Source organism: Anas platyrhynchos, chromosome 5, assembly GCF_047663525.1.
Source record: "Anas platyrhynchos isolate ZD024472 breed Pekin duck chromosome 5, IASCAAS_PekinDuck_T2T, whole genome shotgun sequence".
NCBI lineage: Eukaryota > Metazoa > Chordata > Aves > Anseriformes > Anatidae > Anas > Anas platyrhynchos.
This window is the reverse complement of record NC_092591.1, coordinates 14576184-14596525: the sequence shown is the minus strand read 5'-3', so window position 1 is coordinate 14596525 and position 20342 is coordinate 14576184. Positions and strand designations below refer to the sequence as shown.

The window sequence follows — 20342 nt, the reverse complement described above, 5'->3', positions numbered from 1 at the left end:
TATTATTTGTGTATTTTTGTATTTATAGTTCTTTAACCTTGGAATTCTGTGTGGCAATTACTAGGTGTACTTGGTGGATTATGGACTTGCTTACCGGTACTGTCCTGAAGGAGTTCACAAAGTATATAAAGAAGATCCTAAAAGGTGTCATGATGGAACTATTGAATATACCAGTATTGATGCACACAAGGGTGTGGGTAAGGATGTAAAACTTTGTTCTCAGCAATAGGCATTTGTGCCTCCTTTTTAATATAAATCCTAAAGATGTTGTTTGTTGCATTAAGTTCGTAAACAACCGGGTTTCTGAATCTGTTTTTTTTTCTCTGTGAACTCTGCTGGCATTTTTCTTCTTCTAAATTTACTAACTTCAATGCTCTGTTTTTAATGCAACTTTCTTAAATAGGTTTCCTTAATTTACAAAGACTATTAAGATCTTTAGTGTATTACTTTTTATTAACTAGGTAGAAATGGAACAGTACTTATGAGATCTTGGTAGACAAACGGGTCCTATTTTCAGGAGTAATAGTTTCTTCTATCAGTGTGAACATTGTTCCTTCACATTTAGCAAAGATACACAATATTCTTGTTTATAGATTAATTTTTATATGATGATTGAACAAAACTTTTGTTATGAAATATTAATAATTATGCTTATGGTCACTAAACATCAAAAGGCAAGAAGTAAGAAAATGTTGAACATTAAAAACCAGATCTGTGAATATAAATTGTGGACCTATAGTGAACACCAATTTTATTTTCTTTATTCTTAAATTTTGTTTTATTAGCATAAAAGTGTGTCTTGCAAAAATGTCAGTTTTTGAAAGTTATTTACTCCAGGAGGAACTGTTGCACATGTGCTTAAAACCGAATATAAACAAAGGTGACTTGAATTGCTCATTTATCCTTTTAAAGTGTAATCTGTGATCAATGTATGTGTTGTTTGTTTTTCTTTTTGGCAAGATTTAGGAATATGATGTATTTCTATCCTCTGTTAGGTTTTCAGGCCACATAAAATATTTCAGCATTGTGAAGTAATTATTTCAGGAGCTGTGTTTCAGCACTATTACCTTTTTATAGAAAAGGTGAAGTAAAAACTGTTTTGAACAGAAAGTCTATCACTTCAGTAACTTGATCATTTTTTTTCCCACAATCTGAGTACTTAAAAAGCTTCCCAAATTGGGATAACTGCAGCATGTCATTTCCTTGAATAGAAGAAAGAGATTGCTAAAGGACTTGAAAAATGAAGTTATCCTTCCAGTTGTAGGAACACTATTTTTTCTTTCTTTGCTTTCATGCTTTAAATAAATAAAGAACAGATACAGTAGCATTCCATTGCTAGCATTGGCTTCCTATTGTTTTAACACACATACAAATTTTAACTGTAGTTTAACTGTGTTTTTTAGCTACTGTTACAGATATATACTTTTTAACCTCTGTGTATATATTTAGCACCATCGAGACGTGGTGATCTGGAGATCTTGGGTTACTGTATGATTCATTGGCTTAGTGGCCATCTACCATGGGAGGATAATTTGAAAGATCCAAATTTTGTCAGAGACTCAAAAATCAGGTGAGAAACTACTTGTTTTCCTTTTGAAATAAAAAACAAATGAAAATGACTTAGTGCGGAAATGTTTTGTACTTTCAGTACGTTTCCTTTTGGTCAGCAGGGTATTATTTTTTATACACCTCAATTTCTCTTCATTGTGTATCATGTATTCTTGGGGTGTAATTAAACTCTACTTGAATAAAGTTTGTCTAGTAGTATTTCCTGTCTCTGACAGTAACCTAAGCCAGGTACTTAGAAATTGTGTCAGAATAGGGCAAGATTTGAAATTTGAAAGAAACAATAGTTTTGTTTTTCAGATGTAGAGATAATATTTCGGATTTGATGGACAAATGCTTTTCTGGGAAAAATAAACCAGGTAAGAGGAGCCATTTTATATTATAATGCTTTGATTAATACCACTTTGTAGTCATTCATTATTGGTTTTAATGTATTTTTTATTATCAATCGGTTTGGTTGCCATCACTGAATTGTAGAAAGCTTTGACAAGTAGAAGCTCTGAAATGCCTCCTTACATTGGATGTTTTGAGCATGTACAGGGGAAGGCTATTCTACTCTGTATTCGATTAAGAACAAGTGAATTAAGTTGCTGCAAAAGGTGAGGAGTCATCAGATTGTCAACAGCATTTTCTTCCTAGGAGGTGTGTGTCAGGCATTTGTACTCCAATCGGTTGCTGCTTTTAAGTCCTCTACTGAAGTTTGTAACCTTTACTTTTCTCAGCAGTGACAGAATGGCACTGATAACCTTGCTGAATAGTAGCAGTTTACCCTTCTTTTTGGCTGAAGTTATATGAACTGCAGTGACTGTGCTGCTTCTGACAGTATTACATATTTGCAAGTGTGCAAGTATAAGCTAATTTTTACAACTGAGCTTTAGAAATGTAAAATATAAAGTAACGCAAACTTGAAGTCTAGAGTGTTTCTGTTCATCATTGATGATGTGTTGAGTAGATGTTATTTTAAAAGCTGACTCTACTAGAAATCTATTTTCTTGGGATTTCAGACTTAAATGTTGAATTATTTCCAGCTACTTCTGGTGGTCAGTAGAGGGTTGCCTCTGTCAAGTGTGACTTGTCTGGTTTTCAGTAGTAAAATTTGTTTCATGTATTTTTATACATGTTTCAGTCTTAAACTGATGAAATTCCTAGATGACATTGAGTTTCCTGTTCAACATTTTAAAATACAGACATAAGAAATATCGTATAAATAAGCATTCATTGGTGAAGATTGGCCTATTACATTGTTTACGACTGTTTTCTTCATTGCAGTAAACGTATAAAAAAAAGTGATGCTGTCATCACTGGGTAATGAACCTTGGTATAATTTTTTAAAATGTGTTGTGATAAAGTCATAATTATGAGTTTATAAATAACATTTTCAAAAAAATAGCATAAGTAATGCACACATAATTTCTGACTCTTTTGTGGTAAAAGTGAGTGATTAAAATGTTTTTGTCTAGAAATTAATTGGAGATACCATTTCTTTAGATGAACTTGGCAAATACATGGAAAAGGTGAAGCTGCTGAGCTATGAAGAGAAACCTGTTTATCAGCATTTCCGAGAAATACTTCTGCAAGGTCTTAAGTCCATTGGGCAAAAAGATGATGGAGTACTTGACTTTGGCTTGACCGAAAATGGAGACTTGCAAACAAATCCCAGGCAAAAGGTTTTTACTCTAAATATTTGTCAGCTTTCAATGCTCTTTTTTTTTTTCTTTTGAGATAAATGAAAGAGTGGTATTGGAAGTAGGTGTCATAAATGTATCAAGTAGGAAATAAGCAAATAGCAAGATGTTTATTTAAGTCATACTCATACACATTATTTCCCTAATTTAACACTAATTGTTATGAAAGGCTAATAAAGATTTATGTTTATAGGTGTACTTTTATAATAGATAATATCTTGGATAATGGAATGTGTATGTGTAGTTGTAATGACATTTGAACAGCTAAACATTTTGTTAATGGACTTTTTTTTCCTTAAGTTGGTAGAACTCTCCAAATGGGTCAAAATACGTGTAAGGTAAAGTAAATCCAGTTTTCCTTTTTATAGGATGATAGAATGATTTGGGTTGGAAGGGACCTTAAAGATGATCTAGTTCCAAGCCCCCTGCCATGGCAGAGACACCTTCCACTAGACCAGGTTGCTCAAAGCTAGCCTTGGAACATTTCAAGATAAGGATGGGGCATCTGCAGGTTCTCTGGTGCTGTTCCACTGTTTCAACACTCCTGTGATAAAGAATTTCTGCCTTATATCTAATCTAAATCTGTACTCTTTCAGTTTAAAATCATTACCCCATGTCATATCACTACATGCTGTTATAAAAAGGCTCTCTCCATCTTTCTTATAAGCCCCCTTTAAATACTGGGAGGCAGTGGCCTCCCCGGTGCCTTCTCTTCTCCAGGCTGAACATCCCCAGCTCACGCAGCCTCTCTTCATAGCAGAGGTGCTCCAGCTCTCTAATTGTCCTCATGGTACTCCTATGGACCAGCTCCAACAGGTCCATGTCCTTTCTGTGCTGGGAGCCCCAGACCTGGAAGCAGTGCTCCAGGTGGGGTCTCACAAGAGCAGAGCAGAGGGGGAGAATTGCCTCCCTTTACCTGCTGGCCATGCAGCTTTTGATGCAGCCCAGGATATGGTTGGCTTTCTGGGCTGCAAGTGCACATTGCTGGCTAATGCCTGATTTTTCATCCACCAGTACCCCCAAGTTCTCTGCAGGGCTGCTCTCAGTGCATTCATCCCTCAATTCCAAACATCAATACAGACTGCCCCAGCCCAGCTGCAGGACCTTGCACGTGGCTTTGTTGAACTTCATGATATTAGCTTCCTTTCCAAGACTAGTTCAAAGTTTAGTTTTAAATATACATCTTTATGCCATGTATTTGATACTGGAATGTACATACTGTATTCACAGTGACCTAATACGTTATTTATGAACCCTAATTATGGTGGTAGACTGGGGGTTTTTTATTCCTTGTATTTAAGAAGCCTTTAACTCTAGATTTGGACTGCCATTTGAATACAGCCTAAGAACTTTTTATGTTTTAGGAAAATAGTATGCTAAAACAGTTTATAATAAGAATAAAAAATGGCCAAGCAGTTGAACAATAAATATTATTCCTGTACTTCAGCCTGCATTTATTACTTGTGCATTTGCATTTGTTAATAACAGGTGGGCAGTTTATTGGTTCCTCTAGCATGAACCAGGGAACTGAGAATTACAATACAGGATAATATTAAAAGAATTCTGTTTGCTTGCTGACATCGGAAAAAAGTTGTAGGCTCTTAAAGTCTTCTAAGGATATATCTATCTCCAGCCTTCCTTGCTTCATTTTGACCAGTAAATAGTACTTTGGCTAAAACTCTCTGGCCCTGGTCTTTATAGTAATATTTTCTGCCAAATTGAGTGTAAAGATCTGTCCAAAAGGAGAGTTTATTAGTGTAAATTCTTCTGTTCCCCCTGTGGATCGACATGGCTTGAGACCTGTGTTTTGGAAAAAAATAAATAAATCTGTTTGTAATGGTTGGCTGGCTTCTTTGCTGAGTAAGTTGGCCTGCTGCAGAGCCAGCAGCTGTGACCTTTAATGTCCTTGTCCAGCAGAGATGGCTGGTGCACATTTCCAGTGGAACAGAACTTCAAAAATCTTATTTACATAGCCAATATCAGTCAAGACCATTCTCAAAGGGTGTGATAATACTTGTGTGTAGGTTCTTATGTGCTAGCATCAATTAATGTTTTTACACTTGCACCCTTTCCCCCCTCTCTCCCTCAAGAAGCACATGCATGGTCAACTTACTCAGTCATCATAAATACATTCAAGCACTGAGGTAAAACAAAGGGTGTTGCTGTCCTTTTTGAAAAAGTGTATTCAGCTTAACAATTAATATTGCAGTGCACTTTGTACTAGCTATTTCATGGCAGCTACTGCTAGGTTGTCTAGATGGAATTAGATTGTTTGCTTGAAGCCAGGTTAACATGTAAGATAGTCTGCTTGCTTTTGACAAAATACCAGGTCAAAGGACTCTTGCTTCTACACTGGATTTTCTAGCCCTTGTAACTGTGGTGGTAGGCCAATAGATTGCATTGGTTATCCTTCCAAGGCTGTATCTTGCACCTCCCTTCAAGCTTGAATAGTAAGAGAGTCTTCAGCAGGATGTCTCCCTTCCCAGAACATGTATTTGGGATCTGATGTTCTTAGCTATGTTTCTGTCAGGGTATCTTCCAGAGGGTATCATGCATTAATGAGAGGCCAGGAGAACTGGAAGACAAGATCTGCCAGTTGAGAGAGAGCTGGACAACAGAACTGCTGAACATTTAGATATGCAGAGGAAGAATGGAATAACATGTATGTATTTTCAATTAGCATATTATTTTGAGCAGTGACAAGAAGCTTAACTTGACAACTGCTTGAAAGATGTGTTCTCTCAAAGTTCCAAATTTTATCAGAACAAAATGCTTTCTGTAAAGGTAATATATCAGTGATCAGTAGCATCTTGCCTCTGAAAGCCAGTATATTCTACCACATGTTAAATTTCTTTTGGCATGCTTGATGTTTAATTTGGAAAAGAAAAATGGAGCCTGGCATCCTCCCTTAAGAAGACGTTAACCTCTAGTGTACAGTATTTGACGCATTTTGGTAGTACTGATTTTTCAGTTCTGGCAGGACTTAAGACACCTACTCTTCAAATCCTTTGGGGCGATCTTCCATAATACTGTCTAAAAAGCATTATTTCATGTCTTGAAGTTATGCTATTTCATAACTAGAAGAGAATTTTTGCCTTCTGTCTAAATTGTTACAACATAGGGTTCTCTTGTGCAGTCAGCTTGTATGGCTAATTGAGCCACGATGTGCACTAAAGGTTGCGTATAATCATGGTTGGTCTGGAATCTCAGACATTCTCCAGTATATGGATATCTGGCTAAAACTCACAGATGCCTTCTATATTAAAAGTTAGCATTTTATTTTCTGTATCATGACTCAAGTTTCCCCAGATGTATAAGTAAATGAAACACAGTCCACAGTTGTGCTGGAGTTTTTTATTTAATTTCTGTAAAATACATGCATGTTGGTTCATGTGTATGGTATTTTATAATAGTTCTAGCTGAGCAAGAAGCTAACAATACCATGTGTTGAAGGAGGTATCTGGAACTCTTGACTAAATTATTTAGGGAAAGAACCACATCTTATTTTTGTTCAGTGCTTAAGAGTTGCTGGGAAATACTGGGAGACAACTCTATTGTAAAATACGTTTTTTAGTGATTTGTAGTTCCATCTAACGTTCAGTGTCAGATGCGCAGGTGTTGCTTTTGTCAGATGAATGCTGTCTGATTTCTATTGCTATGTAATTCACCTGCATCAAGATTAAGAAACCATTTTTATTAAATAAGCTTGGAAACAAGATAAATGTATTTTGCTTTTGTGTAGCATGTATTGGATATCTGTTTTTCTGATGAGCGTTTAAAATGTTTTCTGGTACAATTGGGAGGAATGCATTATCTCTTGTATAAAAGCAGTACTGCGCTGAAATAGTCCTCCTTAATTTTGGTCAGAATGAACAAAAGTGTCTGTGTTTATTCCTGCCTAATGCATCACAAATCTGCTGACATGCTAACCTTGGAGTCTTGGCTGGCGGTAATCAGGCCTGTGCACCGGCAGGAAAGATGTACCTAATGCACTCCATCAGTGCAGTTTGCATATGGAAGTTCTCACAGGGGAGCTGCCCTGTGCCAGCTGAGGGTTACCTGCCCACTGCAGTTATTGTATGTAATTATCGAACCAATCTGTTCAGCCCAGCAGGGTTTAGATGGTAATCATGAAGCAACACTTTGGAAAGGAAAGATGTAATGCACTCTCCCCTTCTCTCATGAGCCACGTGAAGTTGTAACCACTTTTAAAGCTGTATTAGTAAAGCTATAGTCTTACACAATTCAGGAAGAGGTAAACTCTTCTAGTGTTTAAAATGGTCAGCTATGTCTCTGATACGGGTATGTGTCAACTCATCCTTTGCAAAAATTATGTGGCTTTGGAAAAAAAAAATCTCCAGCCTTAAGAATAGTTTGTACTAGTAAGATTTAATTATAATACACAGATAAAACCTCTAAATGCATAGAACTATTAAGATAATGTACCTTGAATAGGGTTCAGCTTTCCCAAGTACCTCTCTTTGGAACAGAACCCATAGCTGCTATTAGACAAAAATAATAACGTACCGTCAGTGGGTGTTAGGTACTTCTAAGCTGTGCAAAGAAAGCCTTTAGAAGCCAGGATCCAGATAAACTTGAATTTAATGAGGTGTAATTGCTAAAGAAAAAGCAATTAACATCAACTTTGCTTAAAATGTTTTTCTTTGTTCTTTAAGATTATTCAGATTGATTCCTTTGTAACCAGTTACACAATGTAAATAAAAATAGGTTTTGATCATAAAAAGTTGTGTTTTTATAAATTAAAATTTCAATTCCTAATGTCATCTGTCGATAGGGGAACTGAACTTCTAAATTGTCTGTTGCCTAGTACTAGTATTCTTGTATTAATATATGAATAAATTTTCTCTACAATTGGAGATCTGATATATTATATGTGGGAATAATGGTTAAAATTACAGAATACCATGTGAGGATATTTTCTACTTCGTGTGGTCTTCCCTTGTCTTGAGTTCAATTGCCATTTGTTTTACAGAAAAAAAGAAAGGCAGCAGTTGCAACCAATGAGAGCAGTGAAGCAGAAGTGGAAGATGCAGGAAGTCCAGCAAAAAAGAAGCCTACTTCTTCTAGTAAGTCAGAAGATCATTCTTACAGGCACATATACTGTTGCGGTAGGTTAACCTTGGCTAAGGGCCAAGCTCACACCTGCCATTCACTCCCCACATCAGTGAGACAGAGGGAGAAAAGAGGTTGAAAAAGCACTTGGGTTGATACAAAAAGGGGAGATTCCTTATCAGTTACTCTTGCAGGCAAAACAGACTCAACTTGGAAAAATAGTTTTAATTTATTACCAATTAAAGTAAATTTTGGTAGTGAGAAAGACAAACATTAAAACATTTTGTCTTCCTGCCCTTCCCAGCTCTGCTTCTTCACTCTAGACATTTCTATTCCACTCCCTGGAATACAGGGGGCATGGAGTGTGTGTTACGGTCAGTACGCAGCACTTTGTCTGCCACTTCTTCCTCACGCTTTTTCCCTGCTCATATGTGGGTGCTCTCTCATGGGCTGCAGTGCTTCAGGAAATATCCATTATGGTGAAGTAGCCTAAAAATAATAAAGTAGTGGTGTTAGACTCTACCTCAAAACAAATCTTGTTTAAAAAATATTGATGGAGGAGTATAGCAGGATGGGAAAATGTAACATTACAAAGACAGTAATATTGGGAAGTTACGAATTTGCTCAGCGTGGTACAAAGTACAAGTAATTAAGCTAGTATTATTCCAGAAGGTAACACTGATCTGTTCATTTTCAGCTGTTTACATTATAGAATTCTGATCATAAAAATCAGTGGTTATTTCTCTAACTTGAATGCCTTTTGAATTGTTGATCTCAATTTAGTATAAATTTTCTAGTCAGTCAGCGGCTAAAATAACATTAGCCAGATTATACTTTCTTTGATGGAAATACAGTTATTTAACACGGTGCTGACTTTTATTCTTGGTTTTAGCAGATTTTCTTGAAGGCCTTGTAACAAAATATTTAAAAATACAGCTGACTACATACTAGTTATGTTTTGATGCCCATGAACAGAATATACTTCCACTTTATATTATATTATATATTACACTTTTTATTCCTCTGGGATTGTGGATTGAGATTTTCAAAGACTGAAATGAAAGAGCTTCAGGAGTTACAATCTAAATGTTAGCATCAGCTTTTTAGAAACGTTAAGATTTTTTTTTTAACTAAAGGTATTTGGGAAGTTACGTGTATTTTCAGCATCCAGTGGTTAAAACCAGTGATGAACATAAATTTACATTTAAACATTCTTTTACTAGCTCAATAGATTTACAAGTGAAATGGTACTAATTTTGCCTTTTTCTAGTACTTACCTTAATGAATGCCAAGCAGGGGTGGGGAGGGCTTACCAAATTATTTTAGAGTGATGCATGTACTTCTTCATCTCATTGTTTTCAAATTTGGAATTAAAAACTTTACCACTTAAAACATGATCATCAATCTGTGTTGAAGGAAAAGGCAACTCTTTCATAATTTGATTCTGGTACTTTTGATAAATTGGAAATAGCTGATTACAGAAATATTTAGAACTGTAGTTCCAAATCTGACTGGTTTTATGTTCTGGTGGACTTTCCTTCTCCTTTATGTGATAAGTGCTGTGACTAAAAAAAAATCCTAGTTTACTGTCCATTAAAAAGGATAATTTCCCGATGCATCTTAATTGTAGAAATTGAAGTTTAGTCATACAAGAATGTTTAAAATTTTTTGAAATGCTATTTTATTATACGTATGTCTGGATAGGGTTTACTCTTGAGGTGTTCAAATAACATCTCATGAGTATTTGGACTTACATGGCAAGAAGATTGATGTAGCCTCTTGCTGTTTGGCTAATTGGCGTTAACTGCATCTGATTACTCAGTTTGTCCAATCCAGTCCAAAAGATTAGTTGGCCCCAAAAGACCCTGATCCAGCTGTGCAGCAGTCTGAGCACACCATGGTGCTCAGTTGTCTGTAGGGACTCTGCCAGTACAAAAGTCTGTTACTGCTGAGATTAAGGAGACCCAGACTTGGTAGAGGAGAAAGAAAGAGCAGAACTAAGAAAGGACAAGCAGGCTTGTCCCGTGAAAGGTAACCTTACAGGATAATATGGATGATGTTGAAATAGTCAATCTCTTTTCACCGAGCAAAATACAATCAAAAGATATCATTACTATTTGAAAGGTTTTTTTACACCTCATTATAGTTCCATTTTAAGTATTAGCCTCCTTCATGTAAAATATGCAAATTTGTAAGTGATGATGCTGTTACAGCAAAATACCAAGTTTTGGCATACACTGTACATATCCACCAACGCTTCTGCAGGGCTGTACTGCATAATATTAATAGTTCTAGTATGCTTTTTAAAGTCAATGTATGGAATAGGCAGCTACTATAAGGAACTTTTGTGAAAATAGCATAAATACTGCAAAAATAAGAGTTTTCTGAGAATTTGTAAACAGTCCTATGTTCAAAGCTACCACCACTGGGAGTTTTCTTTAATCTTGGGGTCGATGAAGATTGGGTTGTATCAAACAGAATTTTTTATATGAGCTTTTTTCTTTTGTGATTTTTAAAAACATTTTTGGTTTTTATTAATTGGAATAATATAGAGGTAATATAGAGTGAAGTTCTAACGTAAACATGACATTGAAAGTCCTGCATTTTTTAATGGGATTTTTTAATAGGTAATACTGCTAGGGGTAGGAATTGTGCATGTCCGTATTGCTGTACAGCAAGCATCTAACATGGTAAGGCCTTAACAGAGGTCGTTTGGCTACTCTTGCAGTATAAAAAATTATAACCACGTGAACAGCTCTATGTGAAAACAGTTACACTCATGGATTGGTTAGAAGGCATTCAAAAGTAGAGGTTTAATAGCATTTCTCAATTAATAGGTACTTAACATTATGCTTATTTACATTGTGTGGCTTTGCATAAATCAGTCTCTGGGTTTTTGTCCTAGAAATCTTTTCTTTCGTGATTCAAGCAAGATTTATTACTTAATGTTGGATTAAATCTATACTCAGGTTCATTTTTGTATTTACAAAATTATTGATCTTGTCCTCAAACCTTAGGAGAAAGCAAATCATAGGGGGGTTTTGAGCTTTTTTGTGATACTACTTGTTCCTCAACTTTGTAGCCCACACCCATGCATATGTTATAGGTCAATTTTTGCCTCTTAATTTTATGTCTTTGTGTAAACATTTTCAGAAAAAAACAGTACTTTACAATAGCTATAATAATTATAACTTATAAGCCTGTTATTCTTTTGTTGTTTCACTTATATTATCCTGCTTATGATGATAAGTGCCAAATTTAGTTTCTTATATGTAAAACATGGGACCGCTCCTGTTTATATCTGTGTCTACTTGGAAGACAGTTTTGTATTTAGCGTTCATCAATGTTTTAAGCATTTTTCTGTGCATTTTTTTTCTGAGTACTTTTAAGACCTGAACACCTTTAAAATATAAGTACATTAAAGTTCCCTGTTGCATGTCATGGAACGCCTTTCTTTCATTTGCTGCTAATGAAATGTAACATTTTAAGTGAATTAAAAAAAAAATAAGGAAAACTTTCCATGGAGTAAGTTTTTGTATAATAACTTTACTTGTTTTGTGTAATCAGTTTTGCATAGCTTCATCATTTAAGAATAAAAGTGATGTCTATTTTTGTTTTTCTGTGAACTGAAGATACACTGCAGTATTCCGACCAAGTACTGCAATTCAAACTCAGATATAAAATTTGAAATACAATTTTTTCTCCAGAAAATACAAAAATTATTTGTAGTGTAGCGACCCAGAATTTTACAGAGGATTATAACCTTTTTTTTTTTTTTTTTTAAGATTTAAGTAACACTAAAACTTATTTCATCTTGCAAATTGCTGTGTGATGGAGAGAAGGGCACGTGATTACTGATTTATAGGTATAGGTACAACTCTGTTTTAATACCTCTTCAGTAAAGCTGTTTTTACAAATAGAAGTAAATCAGTCTTTCAGTTTTATCTAGAACAACTTTGTATTACATTTTTAACAGAACATTCATAGATTCAATGTTATCTTGAGGAAATATGCAGGTAGAAAGCCATAGAATAGTATGTTCTTGTGTCCTGATGTCTTCCCGTTTTTTCCAACAGAAGTGTATTGGCTTTATTTATTATAGGAAACATCTATTGGGAAATGGGACTCAGGACAGTACCAAAAGCCAAACGCATCCCACAACTGTACAAACTTTATTTCTCTTCCCCCACCTTGCAATCATATATTTCCTGGAATTCAAGCCATATTTCCATTTTTCTGGTCTCTGTTCCTTTTTCTGACTCAAATTTCAGATTTTTTTTTTGTAGAGGAAAGAACTGCTGAGAAGAGGGAACAAACCAACTAACCAAAACTGCTACCTGTTGCCCTTGAAGTCTCTTCAGCAGTCTTCTAAATACCGGAAAATTATTGTTTGAGAAGTGTTATGCTTCAGGGCTTCATCAGCTATGCAGAGTTCCCTGGATAAGCTGGGAAAAGGCCTGTCAGAACTATATACTCATCTTTACCTTTTTTTCTTCTTGAAGGAGGGGAAAAAAAAAGGAAACCTTACTGTACTTGATCAATGCGCTCAACTGCTTGTGCTTCTTTTCTTTTGAGGTCAAAAAGTGATAGCTATATTGTTTAATTATGATTGTGGCAAGTGTAGTTTAAGAGCTTGTACAGACTATAATTGCTGGCACCTTCCAACCATTCTACAGAGCCATTGCATGTACTCAGTCTTTGGAAGGTGTAAATTCAGCATATGCAAGTGATGCAGTTGCTCACCTGCAGCATTCTTTCTGCTAGATAATTTTTTTCATTTACCTGATATTTGCTTCAAGTCTAAAATCTGTATGTTACGCTGTTTTTAAATATTCTAGGCTATGATGTGATCTAGCAGTCACCTGTGACACCTACATCATACCTGATTTCATCTGCTTGGTAGCGGTGTTTTCCTGCTCAGAATCTCTCACTGTCCATTTTCATCAAAGCTGACAATTAAGTGGGAAGATTGGGACTATCTCTGCTTGTTTTTACCAAAGAAACCTTTGTCATTTATAGAATTTTTTTTTTTTTGATTCAAGTACACTTTTATGTCTCTTACTGCAAGTGGAATGAGAAGGGTGCGCAATAATATTGGAAAACAAGATGAGAAGGGACATGAAAAGGTGGTGGGCTCCATACACCAGCTTAAGGACAGGATTTTCTGCCTACACTTTTGTTAATCTTGATAAATAGCAAATTTTCCTTTTAAAAACTCCATGATGAATATTCTAAAACATGTCTGGTCAGCGCCTCTTCTAATACTTAACTATCCTTGTTACTGAAAAGGGCTTGATAAGATGAAATATTTTCTTTTGATACTTTTAGTAGTTACGTTGAATTGTGCTTATTTTTTTCAGCAACCTTTGTTGCAGATTTGATGAGTATGAAAAGCTGTACCACCACATCTCCTCCCCTTTTTTTCCCCTTACTACAGATAAGCTAAATAAATTCTTTTTATTTTATTTTATTTTTTTTTCTGGGGAGCTAGAAATCATGATCACCACTCCATTTTTTTTTTCCTCATATTGCCCTTCAAGAAAGCTGAAAAATGAGAAGTGCCGAAAACATAGAGTGCTGCTGGGTTTCTTTTGTAGTATTGCTTTATAATACTGTTTACATGGAGAGGATCAGATACTATAGTCAAGTTGTCTAATAATTCCTCTAGAGCCTGTGGGACTCTATACCACTGCTGAACTTTGTTACAGTCTCAAAACAAGCTGTGCAGTGACACCATCTGGTTTATTTTTGCCTATATTAATTCTTCCTCATTTAAATTGCTTTCTGAACATAATTCAGTTTAATCTGCTTTGTAAAAGCCCTCTTCCTTGCTTGTAGTAGCTTTGTTTGCATCCTCATTTGGTGCTGCCCACACAGGACATGGTGTTTTCAGAAACAGAACTGATGTTTCTTCTACAGGAAAAGTTTGTGGGAAAGGGGCAATATATGTTAATGGGCTAACTAATTTTGAAAAAAAGCAGTTGAGGTTGTTGGTATAGACCTTCAGTTCTGAAATAGCTGCAAAATTTATACCTAAATGTGTTGACAGCAGTGGTTTTTGTTTAACGTAAGTTAATCAGATACTTAAAGGTAGTATTTCTGCTGTGTAAGCTTGAAATTATGAATAAAGGGCCATGACAAGTATTTTTTTTTTCCTTTTTGGTATGATCCAACTGGAGATTCTCCATGAGTGTGTTTATTTAGAAAAGCTTTGAAAAGAGCTCATTAATGATGAAGGCAAATTTGGAGGCAGGGTGGTTGTCTTTTTGGTGTTCCGGCACGGGCAATTAGAAATGGGTAAGCTCTTTCTGAATGAGGAATTAGTAAGCTTCATTTGCTTGTATTGTTCTCGACTACATGAAATACTACATTCCTGAAATACAAATATGAAAACTAGATAATGCATTATTTTTCTTCTGTAAATAAACACCCATAGTGTTTTCCTTTCTAAGGTCATTATTTTCATAGACAGTTTTCCTGATATTAGAGCATGAATTTCACCTGCCTTTGCTGCATAAGGTTATGTGATTTATAATCTGATGAAAACAAAATCAGTTACCTCAGACGAAACTGGGGAAGAGTAATCAATGGGAAAAAGATTTTTTTTTTTTTTAAAGGAGAAAACTTTGGTTATTCTCTACTTTCTTTTGAAATACAAAAATTCTAGGGAAAAATCTTAGGATGGAGAGTGGAAAACCAGTACAATTGACAGGATAACTGAACATATCGGCCACTATAAGGACTCAATTTAAAAGCTCACAAGAGAAGTCTGTTGCTAGAATTCACAACTATACTTGCTGAAACATTGTGTGACTTGTGTTTAAATATAAACTAATACTTAAAGGTATTGTGCGTGTCATCTGGGAGCAGGAATGATTTACATAGTTAAGCTGCCACTTTAATTTGATACCTGTTTGTATAGCTTTTTGGCTACCAGAACTTCTAAGAGTACCAGAATGGATCAGATTTTTATATAGCAGTTGATGTTGGGGGGTGTCTGGTGTTTTGCCAGAATAGATCTTTCATTGATAAAGCTGCTCTTCTCAATAAGAAATCATCCCTAGAGCTGTCGGTTATTTTGTGATTTATTAATCAAAGATGCATTGTCTGACAAAATCTATTTGTAGTTTTATGTTGAATGCAGCAAATGATTTTGGACAAAAAATATTTCTTCATTCTCCGTTTCATTTTCAAGAATGGGAAAATTCTTCAGAGTTGATCATGGCATTTTCAATTTCCAAACAACATTTTAAGAGCAAATTAAGTTATGTAAAATAGAACAAACATGAAAGCAAAATAGGCAATAATTCTTTGCTTTTCTTGGTGTGGTTTTGGTTTTGGGTGGACTGGAGACTATTTTGGTTTGTTGAGCATTGTTCTCTGCTTCCTTCTTTCTTCCAAATTTACTCATTGAGCTTGAATGATCAGTGACTCATACTGCTCAAAGGCTGTTGTTGTCTTATGCAAGAAGCTTTTTTCTAAAGGACTTCCATGAAACTCTATCTTACATCACTTCTGTGTCAGTAACACAGATCAGGAAGTTGACAGGAACTTTAGGGTTATATATAGACTAACAGGGAGAAATACAGATAGGCATATTGACTTCAAGGAGGAAATTGGGATTAAAAAATAATCATGAAAATACCATGAATAGAAGATGAAAAACATGTCATTGCTACTGTGTATCTGAAAATGGTAGCAAGTTTTATTATACGTAATATTTTATTTTCACAAAAGTGACAGGATGAATGTGATTCATGTAAATGAGCTGCATTTTTTTCCCCTTTATTTTGAGTGTGGTCTTGAACAACCTGCCTGCCAGGTTTACTAAGGCTCTGTTCATTTCAGAGCTATTTAGATGGCTATGTTCATTATGGTTTTTAATAAAATGTTGTCAAATAATAGCTTTGAATCTGAAAGTTAAGTTGCACTGATATAACAATGATGCCAAACAAAAGTTCTTCTTCTACCTTTGTGCCTTCTACCAACTCTTTCATAAGCTTGGTTCAGAATGGTCTAGGCAGCTGCAACTTATTAAATAAGCCATCAGACCAACAAGTAAGTTCTTTACAAGGTTACAGAGCTGGATCAACTTAGCACAAGGTTCAGAGGGCACCAGAAATGACTCAACAGTGGGAGGGATCACAGAACAGGATTTTGGCATACAGGGAGGAAGGACGAGTTTACCATTTGAAGAGGACCTGACTCTATTTTTTGGTGGAGGTGAGCTGTTAAATTGGCTCAGCAGTATGTAACTGTGGTTTGAGAAACTGAAGTGCATAATGTGTTTTTTTCAGTATAATATTGGTGCACAGAAATTGTGGTAAATTCCTCTGATTTTTCCCTCATGTAAATCAGAACTAAATGGATAATTGGAGTTGGTCTATCCTCTTAAAATACTGCAAAGAATCTTCTTGTAGTCCATTTCTATTATTTTACAGAAAATGTTGTCTTTTTTTGATTGAATTGCAGAAGCAGTAGCTACCAGAACACGGCAGATGACCTCACCAAAAGCCAAGAAAGGCACAGCAACCAGGAAGAGAGTTCAGAAGTAAATAATAAATGGAGCAAAAAAATATGTTGCTCTTCAGCTCATCTCTGTTTTTTTTTTTTTTCTTTTAGTTACTGCAGCACTGGAATCTATTACTTTCCTTTTTACATGATCACTCCTGTAAAAAAGCAAAAAACACCCTTGGACTGCTGTTTGTACCTGTTTTTTAAGAATAAATGTTTTATTAAAATATTTGAATAATTTATGTATACTTTAGTACTGATGCAAAATTTTGCCACCTTTAAAGTGAGAATGCATTTTTATTCTTTAAGACATTAATTTGTGTATATAAAAGCAAACTAAAAGAAAGTTGTTTTTTCTGCTTTATAATGTAGAAATGAAGCATCAATGTAGTTTTGTTATGGGGACTTTTTAAGGAACCGTGGTGTATCTGATTTCTTTAAATTTTGAATAAATTCAAAAGAGGTCACTTTAGATGTACATTCAGATGATAGCAGTTAGGAGTCTGAAATGATAGAGACATCTTTTAAATACTTCTCAAGTGTTTGAACCAAGAGAATACAAGAAAAATCACCTTTCCTTTCTAGTTTGTTACAGAATGTTTAAATAATTTTTTGTAGGACAGGTACTGAATATTTTGTTTTTGCATGGTGTTTGTATCATTTTCACATTATTCCCATTATCCAGAGTTTCTCTGGAAAGAAAAAAGAGACCAGAACTTCAGACGTAAGGCCCAGGGCATTAAAAATAAAAAGAAAAAAGAAAAAAACATGCCCCTCCTCAACCCACTCCTCAGGTTTTTATTTTATACCAGTGAAGAGGCATTATAAATGTGAAGAATAACTTTGTAAGCTATCTCGTTCTAGTGAAAGCCTGACTCACTTATGCTTCTCATAAGAAAATAATGCTTTACCTTTTTTTAATAGTCAAGAAACTTGTAAGCTTACAAAAACTTCTTAAAAGCACTTCTTCGCTTGGCTTTGGGTCTTCAGTGTTGTAAGTCAAAAAATGCAGTATTTAATTTGTGTGAAATACCATTACTTTTCATTTAGATACGACAAATACATATAATTAAGGTATGAGCATAATTGTCATCAGGGAGACTGCTTTATGAAGTTTGGCAAGCCAAAAGGAACCCATATGAGCCAATGGATTGTGTTTCCGTGTGGATGTACAGTGTACCACTCAGCTGGCTGTGTAATGCTCAGATAGCTATACACTGAAAAAATGTGCTCTAGCATCAAATGCTGAATGAATGATGAGCTTATGTTTTGAAAACAAGGGTATGTGTTATTTTCAAATAAAACTGGAAAAACATATTTAGAAATTGTAGTGCTGTGGCATTTTGTTGTGACTGGTCTTCGGACTTGTTTTCTTAGGTAATTGCAAAGTGTGCCTGATGGCTTTAAGCATAGCATTCTATTTCAGAAGTAACAGTAGGACTGCTGAAACCCCTCGTATGTAAATCTCAAATCAAGCTGCTGTTTTAACTCGTTTAATAATTTTGTTCAAAAAGTGATAAACTATTCTGAAGAACTATTATCAAGAAAGTATATCGTATTCTCTTGTCTTGCATACTCAAAGCTAACGTCTTTCTTTTATACTTTACTTGTTTGACATTTTACTAGCTTGTTTATTGATAAACTTTTTGAAAACTTGGAAAGAATGCTTTCTTTTGATATTATCGAAACCAATTGCAATAAACAAATTCTTGCATCCCTGTTTTGAATGTTTGAGCTGCAGATTTCACAAGCGGCCCCTAACTCTTCCCACCCCAAATTGTCTCGGAAAAAGTTTTTACTGGCAAGTGTTCTATAAATCAAAAGGGTGCTTTCCATTCTAGGTGACTGTTGCTTCAGGTCTTGTCTCTGCTCACAAAAAACAGCATGCAGAACTACAGTCTTCACAGGCATGAATGTCTCTGGCTCACTGTAAACTGCAGTGATGTTTAAACTGTGGGATGGCCAGGATGAGCCAGGAGGAAGGCTGTGATAATGTCTGCACTACTGCTGTATGTATTGCATAGAGTATGTGTTTGTACATGTTTTTACTGTTTTGCAAAACAGTGATGGAGAAATACACCACTTTTGAAGAGGAGGAGGGTGCAGTAGATTTTTGTTGACATCCCCATTTGAAAGTAAAGCCCCTAACACAAAAGAAGCAAGCTGCCTTTAGACTGCATTTACTGCTCTTGATGACTCCAGTTGTGTGTAAATATTAGAAAACAGCAGGGTCCTGCATTCCAAGAATCACTTGAGCAGTGCCATGAAGACAAGTGTCCTTACTGGTATTGTAGTCATACTCCCAAGCTCTCCTGCTGTTTCTAATCTGTGTGCACAGCCGTGAAAAAACTGGACTGACATTTACAGGCACAGCAGGGAGACACTTGAGTAGGGAATGTTAAAGACTCCGCTACCTATGTTTCAAAGTGGCCACCATACATGATAAATCTTCACAGGAGAACTAGTCGGCACTTCAGCTGATGGTGTAATGAGGATATTGATAATGAAGCAGAGAATGCTTCTTTTAGTGCTTGAACGTTTTGCAGACAGATTGTTTATATTTTTTCCCTAATCTAAAATATCTGGAGAGAGAATCAAATTCAGAATAGGTATAAGTTATTTTCTAGATGGTGCTAGGTTGATAATTTTTACAAGAATATTTCCCAATAGCTCCAAATCAAATAATTCCTGATATCTGTTGCAGCTAGCATTAAGGGAGGGGGTCAGTTGCTTCCCTGAGTAGTTTGACAGACTTTACTCACTGTTTTGTCCCAGTGAGCTGCCAGATTTGGGATGCCATAATACCAGTAATGCAATTAGGTTTTCTGCACGTTGTCTGGTTGACTTCTCAGTTAAGAGTTTCTTTCCCTTTGGGAATAAGACTAGACAGACTGTCATTTGCTATTACTAATTCTGCTTAGCATTATCACTGGAGCTTTTTTGTAATTAGCTATCTTAGTTGGCTCTTAAATTTTAATAGCCAATTGAAGCTACATTTTAGCCAAGTTCCATATCTAAATTGCATTCAGTCCATTAACAAAGTTGGTTAAAAGGCTATTAAAACAAAAGCCAATGTATGGTGGTTAGCACTTGCATGTTCGCAGCAGTAGCAGTACCAGCCTCCAATGAATATTCTCAAGAAACGGCACTTCCTTCTAGCAAAGGAAGTGCACAAAGGATGACCAAACTTCGTTTTGGGAACAAAGGCTGATTATGCAGAGTACTTGTAGGAAAAAAATAAATTGAAGTGTGTCTTTTCTGGGAGAAGGTGGGAGAGACTTGCGGGGGATACAGAAGGGGGCAATTAATGGTTCTGCTCAGATTTGACAGGTTCTGGAAAAGCCAAATAAATGAAGTGATGTTTTTCTCCATTTCAGCTGATCAAAATTATTAGCAAAACCATCTGAAGCACCTTCTGGTGGAATTGTCATCTTGCTGAGTTTAGTTTGTAAAACATCCTGCCAGACATAAAAAAAACTGTAAGCATGCCAGCACATAGGCTCA

General features: G+C 35.6%; 1 protein-coding gene across 1 annotated transcript in view; it reads left to right on the top strand.

Moving 5' to 3' along the window:
* The window catches only part of VRK1 (VRK serine/threonine kinase 1), a 32457-nt gene extending 14294 nt beyond the window's left edge, over nucleotides 1-18163 (top strand). The window contains exons 8-13 of the mRNA XM_027458514.3: nucleotides 65-197; nucleotides 1450-1570; nucleotides 1867-1925; nucleotides 3055-3233; nucleotides 8245-8338; nucleotides 16797-18163. Of these exons, the coding sequence (XP_027314315.1) occupies nucleotides 65-197; nucleotides 1450-1570; nucleotides 1867-1925; nucleotides 3055-3233; nucleotides 8245-8338; nucleotides 16797-16879 (669 nt within the window). The 3' untranslated portion in view covers nucleotides 16880-18163. The remainder of the gene's footprint in view (nucleotides 1-64; nucleotides 198-1449; nucleotides 1571-1866; nucleotides 1926-3054; nucleotides 3234-8244; nucleotides 8339-16796) is intronic.
* The last annotated feature ends 2179 nt before the right edge of the window (nucleotides 18164-20342 follow it).